Here is a 24,841-nt window from a genome sequence, read left to right as displayed (position 1 = left end):
TTAAAGACTAGAATGTGCCTCGGGGCAAAATACACTAATCACAATAGGACTTGGCCACTTCATCATATGTTTTTAATCAATTATGTATCTCATAATTTGTGACTGCAGTTGTATCTGATCAAATGCGCATTCTTATTCTTTAGCTAGGGTTAAACTAATTAATTTTATTTGGTTGGGACAGCAGCCCTGTAATTATGTCTCTATTTGTTTCTCTGTTTTGCCACTAGGATTTACACAAGCTCCAGTCTGGATCCAGAACACCTGAGAAGAGATGATGCCAACCCCTCAGATAATGCTAACCCTGAAACATACAGAACTAACAAATATTGCTACTGCAATCACATAATAATTGCTTTCAATAGTGTTTATTGTCTGGTTGACTACGTCTTGTATTAATTTTTCTGAAAATTCCTGTTCTATGCACATAAACTGACTTATAAGATCACTTATAAGATACTTCTAAATATTGTAGAAATTGAATTTTCTGTAAAGTTGCATTGCAATGATTTGTATTGTAAAAAGTGTTATACAAATAAACTTGAATTGAATTCAATAACAACATTTTGTCAATGCACATTTTTTGACTGAGTGAATGATTTTGTCTCCCACACTTTTAATGTCGCACATTCCCCAATGCTGAGATGGACCTGTTGACTTTATAAATGTTGACAAGTACATATATTTACAAAACTATATGTAGGTACTGCATGGTAAAATCAGTACTAAGCTCTGCGAGAGATTTACTCCAACAAGCAGATAAAATCAAAGCTAATTTAAGATCGTTCTCCTAGTTCAGTAGGCCCAGAAGTAATCTGCAGATTTTTCAGCATTTTTTTGGGATGATATTAGTGTTAAATCTATGGAATAAATAAATAAATAAATAAATAAGTGTGTCAATTTGAATGGAGAACATTGTTAAATCATTTATATAATTCATCAAAAAGTTAATAAACATACAAGCGAAGTAATTTAAAATAACTGAGGAATAGCATACTTTCTCTTGCTATACTCTTCCATACTCTATGCCACTAGGTTATCACACAACAGCATGAAGGCAGGACAATGCTTAAATGTTAGAAAGTCATATTAATGATATATATACAGAAAAACAAAGAAAAGGATAAAAAGAGAGAGTTTAACCCTATTTAAACAGAAACCTATCCATCAGTGTTATCTATAGTACGTTGAGTTTTGAAAATATTATTTAAGTTCTAGGCCTAATGGGTCTTCTATGGGTTTTGAGAGAGAGGAAAAACATATTAAATACCAAAAATACAGCATGTGATGTGTTTTCTCACTGTGCGTTCATTTGAACGGCTATACAAAAAAAGATATGCAGTGGAACTGACAAGTGCACTTAATTCTGAAGACTGTACAAACGACATACATACAGGCACTTTAGAGCTGGGTGGCTGAGAACGAACAGTGATTCGTAGTCTCGCGAGAACTCTACAGTTTTTTTTTCTTTTGGTCGATTATGCTTATTATAAGGAGTCTCCCCCTACTGACACAGCAGTAAATTACGGCTGTTCTCCTAGTTCCGTTAAGAGGCTTGATCCAGCGTTAAAATCAGACAGGCGAGACTTCAATTCACTCCCTTCACGCTACCCCCAGCCCAGTTGTCCTGCTTTTGCTTATCGCCCTACGGCACGGTAACAATTCTGGCTTTCTTCATTCAAGGACAGGCAGAGGAGGGGAAGAGCCTGGGGGAGAGGCGCTGAAGCAAAGCCGGCTTGTGAACTGGAATCGCCAGGTACAATTTAGGCATCTTTGTAGCTTCTGTGAGGTTTTACTTGGACACTTCATATGTTCTTCAGCTGACTGATACAACAGGCAACACTGTGAAAAAATAATAAAACATACAGATGATGAGATGAGAATGCGTGAATTTGGCGTCAGTGTTGGAGCGCATCTACTCGAGGCATATTTACATCTCGGTTCATGTACAACAAATGAAGGCAGCTGACCATATTTATTTTATCATGGTTTATATATACAGTAGTACGTTCTTTTTGTATGTTGTTATACAGCCGTGAATACTTAAAGTGTTTGTAGCGTTTTTAATTAAGAATATAATAAACATTAGCGGATTTGATTATTGCAATTTTACAGGCCGAACCGATTTTTGTTGCATAATTGTATTATGAATGACGGCCTTCATTTTCTTTTTTTATAGTCCGCTAAAACGGAAAATGTTAGAAACGTGAAAAAGGCTGAAATTATGTGCATTGTGAACAAATATATATATATGTAAACAAGCATGCAAAAAATTATAATATTGTGAGTTTTCGATATCCGTACCTTTAATGTTCATATTTGTGGAGCTAAAGAATGGATGTAATTAGACGTGTTGGAGAAATACACCGGCACACGCGCACTCGGAGGCCCTGGTTCCCTAAAATTTAAGTCTTGTTTACCTTCAGCACCTGTCTACTTGTAACCTTCCCGTCTCCTCTGTTTTTTTTTTTTTTTACATCTTCATAGAGCGTCTGTCGGCCGCTCGTGGGATTTGAATCTTGCTGGTGCGTAACGCTCAAATTGCATGCGCGTCTGATATCTGTTAATTGAATTTCAACGCAAAACAAGGTGATTTGCAGTATAACATTTTGTCGGATTTCCCTCTTTTATAGCTTTCATGTCGTATTAAACCAGAGGAATGGGTTCATTTCGTTGGTTTATAACGGAAATTTGTGTTGTGTTTCAACGCCTTGGGTCGTTCCTCCTATCTCTTAATGTTTGAATAAAATATTACACTACGGATTTGTAAGACTTAAGACGTTACTTAGATTTATTTTAACACAGTTTCACTATTATGAGAAGTTCGGGATGGATTTGCGTGGGTGTTAGCCTACCATTTCTCACATTTACACTGGCAGTTTATAAGAGATAATCCAGGTGTAATATCTGTACACTCAGCAAAATGAATCTGAAATATCCCTTTTTATTATTATATATAGGCTATATTTTAATTATTCATTTTTATTGTGTGTGTCCTCAGTATCACTTTCCATCTGTTAGTCTTTTGCTGTTTCCCTTTATCTATCATAACCAAAGTTGAGATGACATCATCCTCCAGGCAGTGACAGGGACAAACTGATGTAGAATTTTCCTAAAAAAGGGTTAAAACCATAAAAATAAACTCCCTCACTGACAAATGACTTAACTATGCCTTTTATGAGCATGTTTATCTTTTGCCATACTGCAAATAAGTAAGCTACAATTAATCAAAATTGAATTGCTTATGCCGAGTTGTAACAAACCCCTTAAGTTAAAGGCTGTGTTGCAGTATTAATTTTTCAACTAATTTGTGCAATTTGCTTGTTTGTAATAAACATTTAATCTCTTACCCATTGTATTTTATGTTGTTGGGTCTCACAAAACGGACTATAATACGAAAAAGTAGGTACTATCTTACAGCAGTTAGCAACGATTCTCCTTTCCCCCACAATGCATTGCATCATGTCACGTTGGGGAGAAAATTCACCAAAGCCTGCCTTGAGAGCATTGAGAGTGACTAGAGAGATGAATATTAGACGAGAGTATTCAGATAGCGCAGATTATAGATAAATGTCTAAATACATAGATATAGATAGATAGATAGATAGATAGACTAGATATATAGATAGATATCGACCAACAGCGACCAAAACGCACTCACTTCCCTACAGCACAAGCTTTCCAATGCAGTTTTCATGGGACGGCACCGCCCACACAAGCACCTGCCAAACACAGCGACAGACACGCGGCTTCATTTGCAACAACATTTTCACCAGAGGAAGAGAGAAACGCTTAGAAATGCCCATATAGCTACATGATGCCTTCTATTTCTAGATGACAAAGAAAAAGTTTAACAGTACTACGACACTATGACAAATGTTACTGGTACTTATCTGAACTAACGTCATGATCACTGCCACTAGATATAAAGAAAACACAGATTTTTCACTCGGTCCTATTCAATGAGTCATTATTGTGCACTCCTGCTTGTAGACTAGCTACAGTGCTCATTGCTGCGTTGCTAAATGATAGCAACTCACCAGGAAACTTCAAATCCCCACTCATTCTACTCAGACCATGCATTTAATTGGCTTTGATGGTCATCAGTTCTTGGCTATTCCTCATTTGCCCTCTCACGTCTGGCTGGTTCGAAATTATTCGGCTGCGGGCCATCATAAAATGCTGGTTCTTGCCACCCCTTCCTCATCCCAGTCAGTTGCCAAAGTTCTACTACTAGACTGAGGCTACCTTTCCTCCACATCTCCCAAACATGAATTCATCACCAGATTGCGTAAAAAAACTTTAATACCAAAAACATAAAAAACTGGTCTTTAAGACCATTTTTAAGACATTTTAAAAATGATATACATATCTTGAGTGATTAATATACCCATTAATCGACAGTGGTGGTTAACCTGCAACATGGGCTTTAAGAAAACCTTTATATAACTGTAATAAATTATTACAGAGGGTTTTCTTAAACTTAACCAGAGCATATTTCTGGAAGTGTGATATATTTACATTACAACACCGGCATATTGAGTTTAGACAGCTCAAAATATACAGCATAACAAGAATGACCCACTTGGTCTCACAATTACGTAGAGAATTCTGACTCAGATGTTGATGCAGTTTTGATAAGCTTTTAGACTTCAGAAGCAGTGCTCCACTGGGAAAAGTTAATTATAGTCATACAACTGCCTCAGAGAAGAGCAATTAACAATAACACTCTATAGTACAGTCATGGCCAAAACTTTTGCCAGTGACATAAATTTTGTGTTTTGCAAAGTTTGCTGTTTATTCACATTGTTTCTAGATTGTGTGATCAGTGATCAGATGCGTTTTAAATAATTGCATATTTAGAAGCTCAAAGCTTCATTGGCCAAAAATTTTGTTGGTGATGCAAAATGACCAGCTAACATTGTCTATTCATATCAGCAGGACATGTGAAAGTGTGAATGATAACTAGTCAGGTGAAATCACTATTAATCAGATTGTAAGAGCAGACTGATTTCTTTAAAAAGAGGGAAGAAGTGCTTTCAATCGTTGTGTTCTTGTTAGCAAAGGTAACCGGCAAAGATGTGCAGCCATCATTGCTTTGCTTTAAAATGGCCTCAAGTGCAAGGAAATTGCTACAAAGAATATTGCATCCCAAAGAACCATTTACCGGATCATCAAGAACTTCAAAATGGAGCGGTTCAACTGCAGAGATGTCGTCTTCAGAATGTCTTTTAGACAATGGCCTGGTATCAGAAAGGACAGGAAAGAAGGAAAAAAATTGAATTGATCGGAGAAGAAAAGGTGAACGCTACAATGAGTCCTGTGTTGTGCCAACAGTGAAGCATCCTCAGACCATTCATGTGTTGGGTTGTTTTCAACCAAGGGAGTAGTTTAATTATGCCCAAAAACACTGCCATGAATAAAGAATGGTATCAAACCTTCTGCAAGAGCAACTTCTTCCAATGATCCATGAGCAAATTGGTGATCCGTGTATTTTCCAGCATGATTGAGCTCCATGTCACAAAGCAAGAGTAATGAAGAAGTGGGTCGAAGATCATTACATTTAAAGTTTTGGATTCCTGGCCAGGCAACTCCCCGGATCTCAATCCCATAGAGAACCTGTGGTTAGTCCTCAAAAGACGAGTGGACAAGCAGAAGCCCACAGATTGTGATTAACTCCAAAAACAAATAAGGCAAGAATGGATCGCCAACAATTAGGATTTGCCCCAGAAACTAATATTCAGCATGCTAGAGCCAATTGCAGAGGTTATGAAGAACAAGGGTCAACGCTGTAAACATTGTCTCATTTTGTTTGCCAGTAAAAGCCTTTAAAACTTTAGATGCTTTATCATTTGTTTTTCAGTATACCATAGAAACATCTGGAAAAATAATCTACAAATACTGACGCAACAAACTTTGCAGAAAACTAAATTTATGTCACTGCCAAAACTTTTGGCCATGATTGTAGCATGCATACTAGCTCATTAATTGGGGATTGTTTGAAAGCTTAAAATATTCTGGTTGTAATTGTAATAATAGCATCACTAAAGTTGGATTCTGGACAGCATGAGCACAAGTGTGTATGTGTTGGCACGTGTTCACTACTGAGCACTCTCATATGAAATATTAGACGGACAGACCATGAAACAGAAAATTCCATTGTTCAGTGGCACTCATCAAACTGTCAGTTTTGAAATGCTTTGGCCTGTTGGTCATGTCACGCTGAGGGTACCAAGAAAAAACAGCATGAACAGAACGTCATTTAGGTTTGCTGGTCATATTAATTTTTATTCAAAATGTTTGCTTCCACTGTTAGGGATATGGAAATTCTGACTAATCTAAGTAACTGTTTACTCTAGAGTTTCTGCATTTTTTGGACCTTCTTGTGGTCCTTACAAAATTAACAGTTTACTTTACTGAATTGCAAATAGAGACTTTAAAGGTTTGATTCAGTCCCTCATTAACACAAAAAGGAAGCAACAGAGAAGAAAAAATGCTGAAATCAAGTACAGACCGATCATACAAATAAGACAGGATGCAATAGGTAGTGCGGGCTCTTAATTTCCATGGAGACTGAGTTCAGCCTGAGATAAATTAAGGTTAACTGGCAGTGATTGTGACCAATACAAAGAATGAGAGAGACAAATATGTGCATTATGGTTTAGCATTTAAGTTTCTTGTTAAACTGAAAAAGCCAGGCTATAATACTACCTCATAGTGGATAGTTAGACACTGAGAAAGCTGTGTGCAGAATGACATGATGGTGTGCACAACAACATGTAATGCCAAGCAGAAAGCAAACACCCCCCCAGTGAACTTCATACATGGATTCCAGGATCTAATTTGAGTCTGGCCAGCCTCTCCCCCTCTGCCTTTCCCCGATCCCCGCTTATAGATACCCTTGCCCCCCATTTCCGGCATGCAGCTGTCTTTTGAGATATTAATAAATCCAATGAGATGCTGTGACTGATGAATTGCATTGCAGTCCCCCAAGTCTCCTTTCACTATTGAGTCCAATATAATCTTGCTTGTTATTTTAAGATCAGTTTCTTTGAAACCGCCAATAGATTATGTAATGAGAAGTCTAGTTTAATGCATATGGCACCAATTCCTTAGGATATCTTAATTATCCATGGATGATGCCTTGGAGAGACTGTATTTCATGCTTCAGTACTAAAAAAAAAAAATATATATATATTTGTAAATTGTTTTTCCATACAATGATGGTCAAAGTTCAATGTATGGACACAAAGAAAACTTTTATCTATCTAAATTTAATAAATTATAAATTTATGCATTTAGCAGACACTTTTATCTAAAGTGACTTGAAGTGCATTCAGGCTAACAGTTTTTACCTAACGTGTTCCCTGGGAATAGAACCCACATCCCTACATATATATGTGTGTGTGTGTGTGTGTGTGTGTGTGATGCAAAGAAAAAACAGTCACAATGGCTTGTTATTTTTGGGCAAACTGTCTCTTTAATTGAGTAAAGGTGGACTGCCAAGATCACTTAAGTGATGCTTTGTGTAGCATATGAATAGCAGATAAAGGGTTGGATGGACAGAGAGGCAGATGACCTGGTAGAGAGAAGTGACACCCTCAAAAATAGAACCCCACACAGGCAAAGGAGGCAGGGGGAACAGAAATAGCCTTGTTTAGACAGACACTCACACAGCTGCAGTCAAATTCATGTGCTCGTATCCCTAACTGTGCCCCCAGAACTAATCCAGTCAGCATAGCAACCAGGCAACATGTAAAACATAAACATCCCCCTCACAGGTGTGTTTGTGGGTCTTAGATATTGAGCATTAATCTAACAACTTACAGCTGAGTTTCTCTGTGCATCTGTCTCTTTTTGGTTTGTCACATATCCTGTCTGGCCTTGAAGTCAGTGTGAAAGTTCTTTCAGTCACACTAAGTTACTTTAAATTACTTTTTTATTATACATGATAATTAACTTTAGTGGATCACAAATGTATTTTGTTGCCTTATCTTTTGTCTTTAATTTACAGGTCATACTGAGCTTGACTCAGAACAGTGAGTTGGTAGTAGTTTCCCATCCAACAAAATAAAAGACACCATGAAGAACTCAGACATTTTCCTTCTTCCTGCTGTGCTCCTCATGTTCCTCTTCCACTGCTGTCTTGCACAGAGCGAATCCGACCTAGTAGTACTAACAAGGTTGGGCCGTGTGCAGGGTGTACGCTTGCCTGTTCCAGACCGTAATCATGTGATTGCTTTCTTGGGCATCCCATACGCTGAACCTCCTATTGGGAAGAGACGTTTCAAAAAAGCAGAGCCCAAAAAACCCTGGAATGGAATCTTTGAGGCTAGAGACTACCCAAATGCCTGCTATCAATTCATAGACACCTCTTACCCAGGCTTTCCAGGTATCGAGATGTGGAACCCCAACAGAATGATGAGTGAGGACTGCCTTTACCTTAATGTGTGGGTACCTCCTACCCCTAGGCCCCAGAACCTCACAGTAATGGTCTGGATATATGGCGGGGGTTTCTATAGTGGCTCCTCCTCTCTTGATGTCTATGATGGCCGGTACTTGGCTTACACAGAAAAGGTAGTGGTTGTGTCTATGAACTATCGTGTTGGAGCTTTTGGATTCCTCACCTTCAATGGCTCATCCGAAGCACCAGGAAATGTGGGTCTCCTTGACCAGAGGCTGGCCCTTCAATGGGTCCAAGAAAACATCCACTTCTTCGGTGGTAACCCAAAACAGGTCACCATTTTTGGAGAAAGTGCTGGGGGAGCATCAGTTGGCATGCACGTTCTGTCACCGGACAGCCGCCTGTTCTTCACTCGTGCCATAATGCAAAGTGGTGTTCCTAACACCCCCTGGGCTACTGTTAGCTTTGATGAGGCCCGCCGGAGGGCCACCTTGTTGGGCAAACTTGTTGGCTGCAGCGAGGGTAACGATACTGAACTGGTTGACTGCCTGAGGAACAAACATCCACAGGAACTAATTGATCAGGAGTGGCAAGTTCTCCCCTATAGCAGCCTGTTCCGCTTTTCCTTTGTGCCCGTCATAGATGGCGTTTTCCTTCCAGACACCCCAGAAGCCATGATTAACTCGGGTAACTTTAAATACACTCAGATAATGTTGGGTGTAAATCAGGATGAGGGATCTTACTTCTTGCTGTATGGTGCGCCGGGATTCAGTAAAGACAATGAGAGTTTGATATCTCGAGAAGACTTCCTTGAAGGTGTGAAGATGGGTGTTCCTCATGCTAATGAGATTGGCTTGGAGGCAGTTATCCTTCAGTACACTGACTGGATGGATGAGAACAACCCCCAGAAGAATCGAGATGCAATGGACGATATTGTAGGAGATCAAAATGTCATCTGTCCTCTGCAGCACTTTGCAAGGTCATACGCTCAGCACGCTAGTCTCCATTCCCAACCGGGATCTGCAGCTCCTGGGACACTAGGCTGGGCAAACTCAGGACTAACAAACTACAACAGTGCCAACTCAAATGGTAAGTCTGTTATAAGAGGCAACAGTTAATAAACTTGCTCACAGTGTCAGTATGAAGTCCAAGACCACTAGGATGAAGAAGAGGGGATGTTAAGTGTGAAATAGTTCAAGACCCAGTTTTTTCAATCTGTACCTCCCCTCTTCGTCCTTAGGTGCGGTGTACCTTTACCTGTTTGATCATCGAGCCTCAAACTTGGCCTGGCCAGAGTGGATGGGAGTAATCCATGGTTATGAGATTGAATTTGTGTTTGGCCTGCCATTAGATAAACGACTCAATTATACTGCAGAAGAAGAGAAACTCAGCCGACGAATGATGAGACACTGGGCCAATTTTGCCCGTACCGGGTATGAGAAATAGCAAATGAGTCAAGCCCCAATTAAATATTTGTCATATTGCATTTTTTATATAAATGTTCAATTGATCTATTATTTACATGGAATGTTTTAGTTATGCCTGAAAGGTTAACTTCAAGTTTGTTTGTTTTTTGTCTACATGAAGTAATCCCAACATCAACACTGATGGCAACATGGACAGTCGGAAAAAGTGGCCTCAGTATACTGCTACTGACCAAAAGCTTGTGAGCTTGAACACAGAGCCACTGAAGGTGCACAAGGGTCTAAGAACACAGGTTTGTGCTCTGTGGAACCGCTTCCTGCCTCGTCTGCTTAACATTACAGGTAATGGTCCCAACCGGTATATTCCACTGTCATGCAAATATATTTTATTATATTTATTAACATGGTCTTTTTTATTTTATTTTATCTGAACGTGAGAAACTGCAGACTTGTGTTTTATGGATAGGTCAGTGGATGTTTAGAAGAGGGAGTCTAAATAACAAAATTAAAATGAAATCATTGTACAAAAGAATATATATATATATATATATATATATATATATATATATATATATATATATATATATATATATATATATATTATCATCTGATTCGGTTTCCTTCTGTGGGCAAAAGAGGTTCAAAGAGCATAAAGTAATAGCTATAATATAAACCATTCGCTATTTTTCAAGGAAATGCCTTGTCTGTGCAGATGTATCTTTTGAGCTTCCAATCTAAACAAGTTTCGTTTGCCAACTATTACACTGGAAGTGAACCAGAATATGAAGCAATTAAACACTGCTCTTTTAGGTGTGGGCAGGGAGGGTTGTGCAGGCCTGTCTATAGTAACTTGAATTGTAAATTCTACTGTGGGGGCTGTTGGCAGCTGCTTTGTTAAATGGGTGGTAACTTTATAGTGAAGTGTCTGAGTAGTTTAATGAACTCTTAAAAATCATCCTTCACCAACTCTTTTGACTTGCCTTTCTCTCAAACCTCATGCTGTTGTTTTCCTTATATGTATTTTCATATTTCTTACCCAGACAACATTGATGATGTTGAGAGGCAGTGGAAAGTGGAGTTCCATCGCTGGAGCTCCTACATGATGCACTGGAAGAGCCAGTTCGACCATTACAGCAAGCAGGAGCGCTGCACAGATCTCTAGATAAATCTGACATAAATTTAAGAAAGAGAAAACTGATGACCATAACCCTTAATAGTCTCTTTTTCAGAACGGCAAAGGTTGCCAAAGCTTTTTCTTTGATTGCGGTCTCAGAGCAGGCATGAAAATTAATTTGTGAATGTTGCACTTTTATTCCTCCCTGTGTCAGATATTATTCTTATCAACCAATTATATTATGTGACAAAATATATTTGTGGTATCTTCCAATATATATGTAGAGGAGGAGAATTCAAGCTGCTATTAGAGATTATCATGTGCTATGGTCATCAAATGTATGTACCAGAAAAAAAATGTTATAGTTATATTACCTCTAAACAGTGAGCGTGCATGTCTGTTCCACTGGAACCTAGAAACCCTCATTTACACTGGTCCTCAGGATCCTACTTTTTTATTATTTATGTTTGTTTTTATCCTTTCTTATAGGCTTACATTTATAAAGGCTGCTTCACAGTACATTTCTCTCCACTCTGTATCTGACGCATCTACTCAGTATTTCATGTGCTAGTTTATCCCAGTTATTGTGTGAGCTTGTCTGCCGTCCCTGCTTTCTGACTGTGGTCCAACTCAATATACTAATACTTCATGCAGAAACCAGGAGCCATTTAATTTCATGTATGTTGTCTAACTGTTCTGAATTGTTTCTGTGTGGGCAAGTCTTTGTGTGTGTGTGTGTGTTAATGTACTAATATTTAATATTTTTTTCGTTTGCTACTTACATTGCATGCATTCTAGTGCCCACAGCATGACTCTTCTTGTATGAGAGACAAAGTCTGTGTTTACCATATACCAACTACTTAGATCAATATATGCATTTATATGTGAAATATTGCTAGTGAATTCACGTCTTCTTAGTTCAGATATCATATGGGCATTGTACGTTTGAATGTTTAATCTTAGACAGAGAAAGTGAGCTTGGTGAGTAAGACTAATGTTGACTGTGTGCCAAAGGGTCTATTTCATGTTTTTCCCTTGCCGTCTCCCTTTCTCGATGGGAAAGACATTTCATTACGATAATGGAGGGAGAGTAATTTACTTAGTGCTCATTTGAAATGACAGCCCACTGTGTCAGCCATCTTAACTCAAGCCCTACCTTCACCCATTTGATGCAGTGGGAGGATGATGGAGGAAAACACAGGCAAGGGAAAGCTGTGAGGACAAACAAGAATACAAAGTTATAAAAGGCACCTCCTATCATGTTCTATATTTATTGAAATATTTGGTGTATTTTTTTTTAAAGTAAATTATTTGCATGGTCGCATCAGGTATTGAATCAACTTATGTGGGGTGTTTTTAGTTAGCTTGAAAAAAAAGAGAAAATATTTTATTTTTTTGTGTATTTATTCATTACGACTTTGGAATTGCATACATATATTTGCATTTTGCCTGTGAATCTGGATCAAACATTATTTTGTATTTTACTGTCCAATCATTCTTTCATTTACACTGTCCCAGTGCACATATTAATGTTTATTAGGAACATGCTGAATTTGGGAATGCTAGTCTATGCTGGTCTCATTAACTTCCTGTCAGCCTGTTTTACTAAATCTAGTGTTTTTGTCTAGAACCATTCATCTAGTGTTCTGTTAACACTGTGGAAGGGATCTGACTCAGTGCTGTTAAGACAACAGGTCTTCCAGCACAGAACGACTGGTCAGTAACCTCTGAATATGACTGGAATAATATAGATTATCTTTAAACAATGCCATTTAAATGGAAATAATATATTGTACTAGCTAGACAAGAGTCATGTGGGTACGGTATGATTATGCGTGTTTGTTTATGGGTCTGAATGACAGCTGTTTTTCCTTCCACTCCATGAAATCCCCTTGTGCATGCCCTTAACTCCCCCTCCTCTACATTACGTGCTTTAAAAATCGACTGTTATCCTCTCTGACAATATTAGTGCTGATGTCTGTTAATAATACATTTATGGCTATAAAAACATTAAAATAGCCCCAATATAGATTTTAATGTTAGCAATAACAAAATACACTTAAAATTGAATATTTATTTTAATTCATTGATGCTCATGTAATGTCACTGACTTGACTGATCAAAACAGTGGTCATGAATTTACAGCGATGATCATGGGTATTATAACTGTCTGTAAGTCAACTGTTTCTTCAAAGCAATATAGAGTGCCATGCTATTTCATAGATTTTTTTCTTCTTCCGTTTTTAATGTTGCTGTATGTCAAACTTGCATCAACTTTAGTATGGCTTTGTAAGCTTTCTAATTTTAGACATTTAGGCAAGCAACTTAGTTGCCATTAAGGATACCTGCCTCTTAGGTTTATCACAAAGATACAATGTTATCTATAAATATTATATTGTAAATCCATATTATTCTACCCCAAACATATGTAGAACATAGCACATGGCTAAACAAACATATTATGTTCTGCATTTGTTGCACTTTGACAACATACTTATAATAATAACAATCACTGTTATTGTTGTTCTTGTTGTTATTTATTATTATTAATATTATTATTAATTTGGTCCAAAAATTTCCCGCTGTTTAATTAGTGCCAAACATGTAAAGTGACAGCATCGTGCAAATCCTCCACATGGTGTTTATTTGTCATATCCGCCCTCTCTGGGCACCATACCAGAAGCTTTCCAACGCAACCTCAATAAACAGTTACTGACTTAATTAAAGAAAAGCTGCTTGATTGTGTGGTTCTTCTCTCATTCAAAATACATCTGAACATGGATCCTAGTTTACAGTTTTGTGCACCAGAGGGCACTATAAGCACATTGTTACAAAATAATACATTGTAAGTCGAATAAATACAATGCAAGTCGACGCTTCTTTTCAATAAACTTTTAGTTGCATTCATTTAACATTTTTTACTTCCAATTGTTATGCATTTGTTCATATATATATATATATATATATATATATATATATATATATATATATATATATAGATATAGATATAGATATAGATAGATAGATAGATAGATAGATAGAGTATTTTATTAAATATAAAACAACGTATTTTTATTTAATTAATTACATACAAAACTGACGTTACATTTTATTTAGTTTAAAACAGCGTTTTCTTCTCGGTGATCACATATAGACGAACAAGGCAAGTAAAAAAGCTGCATGTTTCTGAAACAGCAAACGTATCACTTTAGACATCTTACGCTGAAATGTTTTTTTTTTAACTAGGTCAAAATGGTGCGGACAAATATCAGATGTATTTGTATATGGACCAGTGAACACTGAGGAACAGAGCATATGAAGAGAAATAGTTAACCCATTGCGCCGTTTCAACGCAGCTTTGAATGTACTGAATACTTCTTTGGTGTTGACCAATAACGACCGACGGCTGTAATTTGGACCAATAAGCACCACTGAATCACAGTGTCATCTTTATGGCGCACTAATGCTAACTTACACGTTTAGTTAAGAATGCTTTTATTATTATTTCATAATGTAAATAGTTGAAGAATAAAAATAGCGGATATTTTACATCAATCATTAGTACCCAAGTCAGCAAGCTGTCTGCTAACATTTCTAAAGCGCAGCCTTTGTTACTCCGTTGTAAATCAAAACAATGACTTCAGCCTCTACCAAGGTAAATGTGTTGATAAATGTGGTACCTAAAGCAATATTAAATATTTACCTTGATAGTGTACTTCCATTTTTATTACCTTCGTACTGGACATGTTTTTATTTTGTTATTAAAGCTATTAGCTAACATGCTATCAACTTGATACCAGTGCAAAAAAAAAAACACGTTTTCGGATACGCTCGTTGCTGCATTTATTTCTTGTTTTACGTATTTAGGTTGGTGAGATCTTTTCTGCAGCAGGAGCTGCATTCACAAAATTGGGAGAGCTGACCATGCAGCTGCATCCAGTGGCAGATATTAGTCCAGCAGGGTGAGACATTTACTGTCTTGTTTACCGTTGTGTCCTTTTATATAAACACTGCATCAGGTTTTTGAATAATTTAATTGAATACTTGCATATCTAAAGTGCGTATATTACACACACATATGCACTTTGATAATTTCATAAGGTATTTTGTCTAGCCCCCTTTTTGTAAGGTATAAAATCATCACTTAAAAAATATTATTAATGACATTAATGAATGCTATTTCTTACCAGCTCTTGCTTTGGCCTATAAAATAAAGAATTGTTAAGTCCAATGTTTTAGGAATACATTTGCAAATTATGGAGACATTTTTATGTAAACGTTGTAATATGATCCCACTTGGGTTTGTTACTTCAGGATGGCATGAACAAGATTAAGTATTGTTTTCAATGATTTTATGGGTATTACACACAGAGTTTGAGATTACTTTAACACATTAAGATTACCAAAAAAAAAAAAAAAACTTAAGGAGTCTTTAAATCTCAATAATGGTGTCTTCTTCAAGTGGAGGTGAAATTAACTTTTTAATGCAGTTATAATACCTTAAATCTGGAAAGGAATGCTGGTTTCTTGATCAGCGTTCCTTGTGTAAATTCAGAAAAGCCAAAAAAATTATGATGTTTTAATATATTCAATATACTTTAGATTTTTTTTATGTTTATGTCTGTAGGCCATAAACCATCATTATTCATTGTGTAGCTCGTCAGCATCTATGGTAATTAGACATTTCTCAAACATTAGGGCACAAATGAAAGCAACAGTCAAGAGGAAGATTTATGAAGATATTGGAGCTCCTTTACCCACTGATTCCCCAAAGAAGAGTAGCAAGAAGGTGGCGGTTTCTATGGCTCCCCCAGCCCCACCTAAAGTCATTGCTGTGCCATCCTCTCAGGTTGTGGTGACTGCGGGTTTACAGCGGCCAACCACAGGTCCATCTAACATTAAGTCATCAAAGACAGCAGGTAAGAACTTCTTAATGCATTCAGTTGTGTTGTTCATTTTACTCTTTCAGATCAACTTATTACTTTATCTCATTCAACCTAAACAATTTTCAGCATTTTGAATAGTACAATGTAACTACTGCATTCATATAATGTTTCCTCAGATGTCACTCTCAGCGCACTGAATGACTCTGATGCCAACAGCGATCTGGTAGATATCGAGGGCTTGGGTGATAGTTCCACATCTAAAAAGCTCAATTTTGATCAAGGTAAGAAACTTTTTTTTTTCTCTCTAAATTTTGAAAATCTTTCAGTCCCCCCGTTCCCAGGGGAACACAATATCTGTATTTATTTTTTTCCCAGCAGATAGTCTAAATCTCGACTCCAGTCTCATCATGAATTCCAGTGACTTGCCATTGTTATCCCGCTGAAATCTTCTGCAACATGCAATCAGGAAAAGGAACTAATCATGTCACTTCAGTGCGGGGTTCAAGAAACTTGCGTTTTTTAATCTGGAGACAGTTCTCTTTTTTCCAGGAAAGACTCATTTCTAAGTTAATAGTGAAGCTAGGCATATTTTACCAATGAAGGACACAGTTTTAAGAGGCTGGCAAATTTTGCTTAATAAATATTTCTGTTCTGGGTCCAAAATGTATAATTTTAAAACAAATTACTGTAAAGACATTATTGTGTAATTTTTTTAACCATTATCAATAAAGTATCATGACCATTGCTTTGTTTTTGGGGGAAAGTTGTGCAAAAAACTTTAAATGTATTGTTTTGTGTGTTAATGCTTTGCTTCGTATATTGCTTAAAAAAAGGAGGGGGAGGGGGTTGGTTTTTGAGTTGTTTTTCCCTTAGACATTTTGTAATATCTTTGGTCTGTTTACCTCATAATATACTTTTATTTAATTTTTTACAAAACCAAAAAAAAATAAAAAAAAAAATACTACTTTTAGACTGAGGTTTAACTTAAGATGATCTTCATCCAGGCTTTTCTGGAAACTTCTGTGGCATTTTCCACTTCATAAGTGCAGTTTAAGCAAGTTGTCTTATGTTGACTTAGGGTGTTTTGATCGGTGTTATCGATCTGATCTGAAACGGTCTGTGGGCATAGTCTAATAACTTTTGCATAATTGGACTGTTAACAAATTGGTCATATCGTCTTAGCCCTACTAATGTTGGAACATTAAGAACAGCTAAATCAGCATTAAAAAGATTTGATTTTGTGTTTGAAAAGAGTAAAATACAGTCCATCTGATGTCCTCAAACAATCCCACAGCACAGTGACACTTTCTGCCAACATCTCTGTTCTTCCTCATTGGTTATAATAACCTCACTAAGTGTGTGACTGATAATCTCATGAAATCAACCAGCCATGGTGTAAAATCAGATCTGTATAAGAATTGCATTTCTAAAAGCAGAACAGTGAAGATGGCACAGTTTGGCTTTAACCAGTCTATTGGAGACCAACTAAAACCACAATTACTTTGCTTTTTTTTTGTACTGTAAATAAAATATTTTCACTCAAATAAGGCTTTGTTATTTTTAATGTTAAGCTTTTCTCTAAGACATTTTCAGGCAAAATTGAACAAAAAGAAGGGCTTTCATTTTAATCTTGACATTGTCGAGGTAAAATACAATTTAATTTCTGGACAGGTGCTTTCCGTACTGCTCCAAATAACTGAAGAGTCGCTGAGTGTGTCTGTCTGACGGGAGCAGCACAAACCATACTGGCAACCCAGGGAGAGGGCAGCTGCCAATATTGATGTGCTGCTACTGTCAGGCACACTGAGACATCAAGTGGTCCAAGGGAGGAAAGAGGACGAAAGGAACATACAAAATATATGCAGATTAATTCAACAGCTTGAATGGTTACACTATCACAGTAAAAGGCAATGCTGATCTCCTAAAATATAGACTAACAAATACAGGATGTGAATTCCCAGCTGTCTGGAAATAACTCGCTGAAGGGACCACCTAAGCCACACCTGGTGATTCAGTCATGAATCATTTATTGTGTGTCTGGTCATTTGTAAAAATATCATTCGAGTTAAAAAAAAAAAAAAAAAACTGTTTTGTCACATTTTTATTCACAAGCCTGAAAGACAGTTTTAACCCAATTCTAAAGAAATATTTAAACAATTCAGACTGCATCTCAATCCACTTGTTACTTTATATATATATATATATATATATATATATATATATATATATATATATATATATAAAAAAAAAAAGAGGCTTACCCTCCGATGCATTTATTAGACTGTGAATTATGATACAAGCAGAACACTAGGTGTTTAATGCTGTCGTGTTAATGAAGAAACTCCCAGGCTCCCGGTGACAGCACATCATAATTTGGAATTTGCCCTTAGAACTTACAAACCATGATGTGCTGCTACAGGGCACTCTGGGCTAAATAAAAAGATGACGACAGACTCCACTGGTCCTCACTAGGATAAGATTAGGCACAAAATTAAATATGTGTAATACAGAAATGTCTTATGGATATTTAGTGTCAGGTTATCAAAAAAAGAAAATAATGACAGATGAAAATTTGATGAGAATGTGATGTGAACAGATTGTAATAAAATGTAATAAAAGTTGTTTGACAGCAAAGAGTGACAGTATTACTGCTATTTCTTTAGCACAGACAATTATGAGGAAGCTCGTGGTCACCCACATCTTTTCATGCCATTTGAATAATGCCCTGTGAGACTTAATAAGTGAGTTATTGTGCACACACTGTCCTAAAATGGATGTTGAGGATGAAGACAAAATGGAGGATAATAACAAAGGGGGGAGATGAGGAGAGAAAACTAGCGCCTGTCAAAATGGCTTTATTACCATGGGAATAATTTACTGTGAGTAAACATTTTATTTATTTATTTTTACTACCCCCCACCCCCACCCCCGCCACCACCAAAAAAAAAAAAACACTACATCTCTAATTTTTAAACTTCTCAGGCTTAATATTGTGAAACAGAATTAAGTATCACTATAATAAAAGTTAAAGTATCTATTAGTATTACACATACAGTATTATAAAATTGCCTATTTTAATTATTCAATAAAATAATTGTTCCCAAGAAAAAGGTTACATTAAATTAAAGGATTCCTGGGATTAGGAGTAAAATTTGTCCAAATGTAAAAACAAATAAGAGGACAGAAAGAAAAGAATGACTGCACAATTCATAAAGAATAATTTTCAAAACATCTATAAAAGACAATTTGCCAACAAAAGTGGCAAGTATACATTAACAAAAAATAAGAAGTTACAAAAATACTACGTTTAAGGTTCGCAGTATATTCCAGAACAGAGAAGGTTTTAATTTTGGAGGATGATAATAGGGGGAGGAAGATAAGAAAAATGAGAGAAACATCTGATTTTAAAAAGTGTGACTACCAGATCAAGATTATTGTATTATAAATCTGTGGTGTTTGAATGATGAGGGCATATGACAGATAAATTGTTGTAGTGTGTAAAAGGTAAATGGCAGAAAGGGCCCATCACTACATTTCACTGTTTTTACCTTATTTTTTGTTGTTATTTTGCTTGTAAAATTTACTATCACTACTTTTTTTTTTTTTTTCAAAAAAGGAAGCTTACACCAACAACACTAGACCAACATAAATGTGGCATCAATTAAGTAGGAAAACCACAATGATTACTGTTTTAGTAAAAACAAATTACATTTTTAATTAGCTCAAAACTAATAACTGACGAAAGTTGAAAGGGCAAAAAAAGTATTTGATATTTATATCATCAACTGTTGTGGTAGAGAAAAAGAAACACCAAGTATTTTTGAAGGACTTGAAATTTTTCTTTTAAGTACACCACACCCTATGTAGTGTGATGAAGTTCTAATGTCAGCAGAAATCGAGATTTAATTGCAAAATAATTCATTCTCACGGTTGTAACACACCAAAACACATTCTTAAAATTTTGATTAAAGATATTTAAGCCTTTACTATGAAGCTGAAGTTCACAGTAAAAAAAAGTAAGTTTATCAGAAGCAAAATGCAGGCTAAGGTGTGACTAAAATTGTGCTACACAAAAACCCAACATTTTCCCCAAACTTATAATAGTGAATATTATACATTTAATGCTTTTAGTTCTAATCAACCCTGACAAACACACTTCCATCTCATAAAGGGCAGCCTATTTAAGGTATGAGTCAAATGATCACGTCAGCACAGTTGCAGAAGGCATTTGCTTCTGTCTACTTCTGCCCGTCGTTCATCGAGAGGGAGGGGGGGGGGTGTTAGCAAAAGAGAGGGAGAGAGAGAAAATGAGAAAAGGATAGAAAGCAAATGGGTGGGAGAGGGAGACCTAAAAGAGAAGCTCACACACTTACATAGACACATACACACCCCGGCCTAACTTTGCTCACCCATTCAAACCAGGGGGCCGTTTTGGTTAAGCTTTGAAACGGACACAGGAAAGATTTCACTTACCCTCGATCCCCGTTCTCCAGCATGTTAGGCAACAGGGGAGAGGAAAAGGTGCTTGGTATTCCCAAAGTAACCCGCCGGCCTCCCCTATTCCAGTGTAGTCTGTCTCCTGCACCTGGGTAGAAAAAAAAAAAAAGTAATTCCCCAACTTAATTCAATGAAGTTGTTTTTGTATTCAAAAAAGCAATTGCAAAGTACTTGAAAAATACTTTTTCATTCTTCTAGACAACTCGATTAAAGTCACAAAGTAGTTCGCCCACCTCAAGTATTTGAATTCTTCGCAAATCTACAGCTAAATCTACACCAAAAACAGTTTGGCTGCTTTAAAAAAATTGTAGAAACAGAATTAAAAAGGAAAACAAACCCACACATGCACTTATCAATGGGAATCCCAAGTCTTAATTTCAGGTCAAAAATACACCCATTCGTCTGAGCTTGGGGCTCCCATTCCAGATTGGGGGGTGGGGTTCCAAGAGTCAAATAAGTGCCTAAACCTTTTGTCCACCAGCACCTATTTTCAGCCCTTAAACCCCTTTCTCTCCTTATTCACCTTCAGACCAGCAGTCCAGTGCAGTGTGCAGCCTCTGCTTAGCTGTAGCTAGTGAGGCTGCCTGAGGAACTTGGTAGGCATAAAAAGCAGGGGTTGTAGCCTTTTTCCCGGGGCATCAGTTTCTACAATTAAAATGAACATTTTCGGGGGCCAGGAAAAATCCCAAAAAAAATCAGTGCATCGCCCTAGGGTCCCCTTAGAAGATTGTGAAGTTTGAGGACCGTCGGTGCTACCATTTCAGAGGAAAAAATTAAATTCTAGGGCTTAGTGTCTGGGGCGCGTCAGTGCTAGCAGCTCTCGCTTGCTTGATTTCTTGTAGCCTTGCCAAAGCATTCACACAGCCAACGGAGAGAAAGAGAGGGAGGGGGGAACAAAAGAGGGAGAAGGCTCGGCTGCAAAGACGCACAGAAAGGGGGATATGAAACTAGGAAAAGTGTTATGCGTTCGTGGTGTATTTTTGCATTAAACTGCGGGCAAACGTTCACCACAAACTCCAAACTCAAGCGACCACACGGGGTGATTCAAGTCCAAACGCATTGTCCAAAATTAAATAAAAAAACATGACTTTATATTCTCGCCATTAGTTAATTATCCATTGAAAAAGAAAAACAAAGGAGGAACAGCAAAAACAGATGTCAACAATTTAGAGTGCTAAAACAAAGCAAAGTTTTTACACTTTAATGCTCTTTATGCTCTCAATGTGGCCAGATTTTATGCGGGGTCTCTGTGGGTTTTCTGTGTAGTACAAGGCTGGCTACAAAGAGTGGAGAATATGTTGATCTGGTTCTACAGATAGTTTTACTGAGTAGCACAACCATGGTCCAACAGTACACACAAACCACACACACACACACACACACACACACACAGCCAGACAAGACAAAAACCTCTGTGATAATTCAAGTCAAATCAGCAGAATTAAAAGAGAAATTAATGTCCAGTAATCGATACATTTTCAGACGAACATATTGTCATGGAAATTTCGATCAAAATACAGCCTTACATTTCACAAAATTTATTTTACAGGCTAATGATACCAACCAGGTTGAAAACCAGATTAGCTTCAAAATAATTTACTAATAATACACAGCTAATGCAAGATAACACATAAAAAAAAATCACTGTCATTATAAAATTCTTACAGATTAACCTAAAAGAGCAAATTTATATAGTACTCTTTGTGAAGATTATTTATGTACCAAAAGTATACAGTCCCATTTCATTTACCTTTTAATTCTACCAGTATCATCTTGTACAACCAAAGACAAAAGCACTAAGCTTCAGGAACCACACACCAAAACAGGAAGACTAAAAATACCCCAACTAAAAACGTAAAAGCCTAGCACTAAAGGTTTTTTTTTTTTTTTTTTTTTGACATCTGCAAATAAAGAGGCTTGATTTGAACAATGAGAAAAAAACGAACAATACTACAAATATATACAAGAAATATATACAAGAGTTTTATAATATAATCACATAAATTTATGCAAATCATATGACAGTATGTGGTTATTGAGCAGGGTTTTTCCCCCGAAAAACAAAAAACTACTTATTTGTAACATTTTTTTTTCCCAGTTCCAGACAGTCCATCCCATGCCCAGCCTCTCCCTTACATTACATTCAGCAGATGTGTAGCAAAATCAAGGAATATTGTTAAATATGACATCTAGGAACAGGTGCAGAGCTTTCATGGCATACCCAAGACCTTATCCTCACTTTATGCCATTTATTCATTTGTTCAAAAAAGCAGTACTTGCACATTACATACTAAAAAGTCAATATGACAAGAATGACATGCCAAATCTTTACTGCAACGTTTCAAATGTTCAAATTGTTCATGAAGAAAATCCTGTGAGCCCAAAAAAAACGAAAAGACAAGGAAACTACTGGAATTAATACATTAACTATAAAGCAAAATCCATGCCAAAACTACGTGTACTTTTATCACGAGGTTACAGGGTCATTGTAAAGGCCAGTACATTACTCTTGATAATAACTGTAACACTTTAGGGCAACTTTTTAAACAGCAGCAAAGTTATTTATATAATACTACTCGAATATCTGTGTTTATTTGCAGATTAATTGGTTTGACACTAATTGTAACTGGATTAAATATATTATATATATATAAAGCACGACAACAGATTTTGATAGCACAAAATGGAATATTAAATAGATGGCATAATAATTATTGTCTTGCATAACTACGACAAAGGCGATTATATCAGTTATTCAAACGTAGTCATCTGAATCGATATAAAATGGATGTAGATTTCAAAACAGACGGGTATCGAGATTTTTTTATTTTACATCTATTTTATGGGACATGTAATAAATAGTTTTGAAAATTGCATACTTGGAAACTTGAACTTTTGATTCATCGCCAAACAATTCTCTCGTGGTTTTGAATGTCACCTCAAAGCGCGTTTTCAGCTAACGTTACAATCGAAACGTGTCGTTATTTTTCTGCAGAGTTCTATTTCGTCACACCGTCACCTAAAGATGTCATTCGACGAACCAACGTTCTGAATTTCAAATAACGTAGAATTGACAACTTTAACCGTCGTTTCCATGTTAGACAATACAGTTTCATTCCTGTCTACATTCTTTCAATTGAAGAAATCGCTCTGAATATTTCTAACGTCGAAATCCATTATTTTACGGAGTGAGTTAAAAGAGGGTAAAGTAGTGCTTGAAGCTTGCTTGTGGGTGAGGGGACAGCAACAGAGGGGAGTGGTTCAGAACATTAGAGGCACCGAGAAATCATTGTCTTTAAAAGCTAACATATGACAAAGACTAGAAGACTACTTTATTCGGTTTGCTTTATGCTGTCAATATATTCAAAGCATCGCTTAAGTTGCTTGCACGTTATCCCGCGGGTTCCCACACGTTTTGGAGGTAACGTTAGTTTGCTTAACTATAGTAAGGAAGTATGTTTGCTTTTTTTTTACACAAAAGAAAAGTACTGAAACAGTTTACCATAAACAACATATAAAATTGCCAACGCCTCGTATTTATATAAAACATGTTTTACATATTTTGTAAAAGTACCATTACTTTGGTGTTACTTTAATAAAAAATAAAACACGCAGTCAGTGTATAATGAATGATAAAGGGGACACATTTCGACGAAGTTTGTGAAAAAATATGTAACGTTAGATTACAAAAACCTTACAATAATTACACAAATAAAATAGTAATAATTGCTTACCTTTCATGAAAATCATTTTCCAGTTCCCAATATTTGTAAAAAAATATATATATATCATAGTCGTTAAAGTAATGAAGGGTCCTGAGGTAAGAATAAAAAAATATATGATAATCATCATAATGAGGAATAATGTAGCTGTTACAAGAGTTCCAGTCACTGAGGCTCTGAAGTTTGAAAATGGCGCCAATGTTCCACTGCAGCAGCTCTACCACTGTGATGACACGGGACAGATAAAAAAATAAATATAAATTTTCCTCAGTGAAAAATAATTTTTTCCACAAAAGAATTTATTGCATATTGGTTAACATAAGCCATTCTAGTTATTCTTAGTTGAATTGTTTGTTTCTATAATTTATAATTATTTTTTGATAGTTTTTAATAACCGTCAGGTCGTTTCTTAGCCGCGGTGCAGGTCGGGAATGTTTTCTTTTAAATTTCCAAGCTAAAATCTTGAATGGTCACAATGTCGCCCCCTGTTGTTGTTATCTGTGTATTTTCTGAACTGGCATCGTACTGTCAATGTCACGAGCTTGTTTTTTGCCTTATGAATCGAGAAAAATTGCTTAGTCTCACTATATTTTACAAATCTAGCAACATATTATTACGAGAAAAGTGCACAGAGCCAGATATATAATGTCCAGGACAAGGTCAGAAATCTGTGACAAAAATGCAGCAGATGTTTACCAGGGTCCAATAATAAATAAATATTTGGCCCTTTTTTTATATATATTTTTTTATCTATCCTTACTCTCTTTCTTTATCTTTGTCTAGTTAGGAGTTTAGTA

At 36.5% G+C, this 24,841-nt stretch overlaps 2 protein-coding genes and 1 long non-coding RNA gene across 5 annotated transcripts; 2 read left to right on the top strand and 1 right to left on the bottom strand.

Annotated features, from left to right (window-relative positions):
* Window positions 1–1,603: 1,603 nt before the first annotated feature.
* ache (acetylcholinesterase) lies at window positions 1,604–13,670 on the top strand. Its single transcript, XM_052559989.1, has 5 exons — window positions 1,604–1,753; window positions 8,012–9,490; window positions 9,642–9,834; window positions 9,989–10,167; window positions 10,866–13,670. Exons 2-5 carry the CDS (start codon window positions 8,080–8,082, stop codon window positions 10,985–10,987), a joined length of 1,905 nt encoding a protein of 634 aa, XP_052415949.1. The 5' UTR covers window positions 1,604–1,753; window positions 8,012–8,079; the 3' UTR covers window positions 10,988–13,670.
* LOC127961071 (uncharacterized) lies at window positions 1,694–24,268 on the bottom strand. Its single transcript, XR_008154375.1, has 5 exons — window positions 24,057–24,268; window positions 20,299–20,410; window positions 15,697–15,831; window positions 10,862–12,151; window positions 1,694–1,839 (listed from the first exon to the last, which is right to left on the bottom strand). It is a non-coding gene; the product is annotated as an uncharacterized LOC127961071 (long non-coding RNA).
* On the top strand, window positions 14,364–16,569 carry zgc:92664 (uncharacterized protein LOC436695 homolog). 3 transcript variants are annotated; one of them, XM_052559995.1, is made up of 5 exons: window positions 14,364–14,594; window positions 14,807–14,901; window positions 15,638–15,858; window positions 16,002–16,106; window positions 16,167–16,569. In XM_052559995.1, exons 1-5 carry the CDS (start codon window positions 14,574–14,576, stop codon window positions 16,205–16,207), a joined length of 483 nt encoding a protein of 160 aa, XP_052415955.1. In that variant the 5' UTR covers window positions 14,364–14,573; the 3' UTR covers window positions 16,208–16,569. The 3 variants fall into 3 exon arrangements, with proteins under 3 accessions (XP_052415955.1, XP_052415953.1, XP_052415954.1); XM_052559993.1 differs by having other exon boundaries at window positions 14,365–14,594; window positions 16,201–16,569; XM_052559994.1 differs by having other exon boundaries at window positions 14,366–14,594; window positions 16,204–16,569.
* Window positions 24,269–24,841: the final 573 nt, after the last annotated feature.

This window comes from Carassius gibelio, chromosome B7 (assembly GCF_023724105.1).
Source record: "Carassius gibelio isolate Cgi1373 ecotype wild population from Czech Republic chromosome B7, carGib1.2-hapl.c, whole genome shotgun sequence".
In the NCBI taxonomy this organism is placed as follows: domain Eukaryota; kingdom Metazoa; phylum Chordata; class Actinopteri; order Cypriniformes; family Cyprinidae; genus Carassius; species Carassius gibelio.
Note: the sequence above shows the minus strand (reverse complement) of the source record. Positions and strands in the feature narration are given on the sequence as shown.

Coding starts and splice junctions, on each gene's coding strand:
- ache (XM_052559989.1), top strand. CDS start 8,080: ATGAAGAACTCAGACATTTTCCTTCTTCCTGCTGTGCTCCTCATGTTC. Junction 9,491..9,641: donor CAACAGTGCCAACTCAAATG/GTAAGTCTGTTA, acceptor CTTCGTCCTTAG/GTGCGGTGTACCTTTACCTG. Junction 10,168..10,865: donor TCGTCTGCTTAACATTACAG/GTAATGGTCCCA, acceptor TTTCTTACCCAG/ACAACATTGATGATGTTGAG.
- zgc:92664 (XM_052559993.1), top strand. CDS start 14,574: ATGACTTCAGCCTCTACCAAG. Junction 14,595..14,806: donor TGACTTCAGCCTCTACCAAG/GTAAATGTGTTG, acceptor TTACGTATTTAG/GTTGGTGAGATCTTTTCTGC. Junction 16,107..16,200: donor AAAGCTCAATTTTGATCAAG/GTAAGAAACTTT, acceptor TTTTTTTCCCAG/CAGATAGTCTAAATCTCGAC.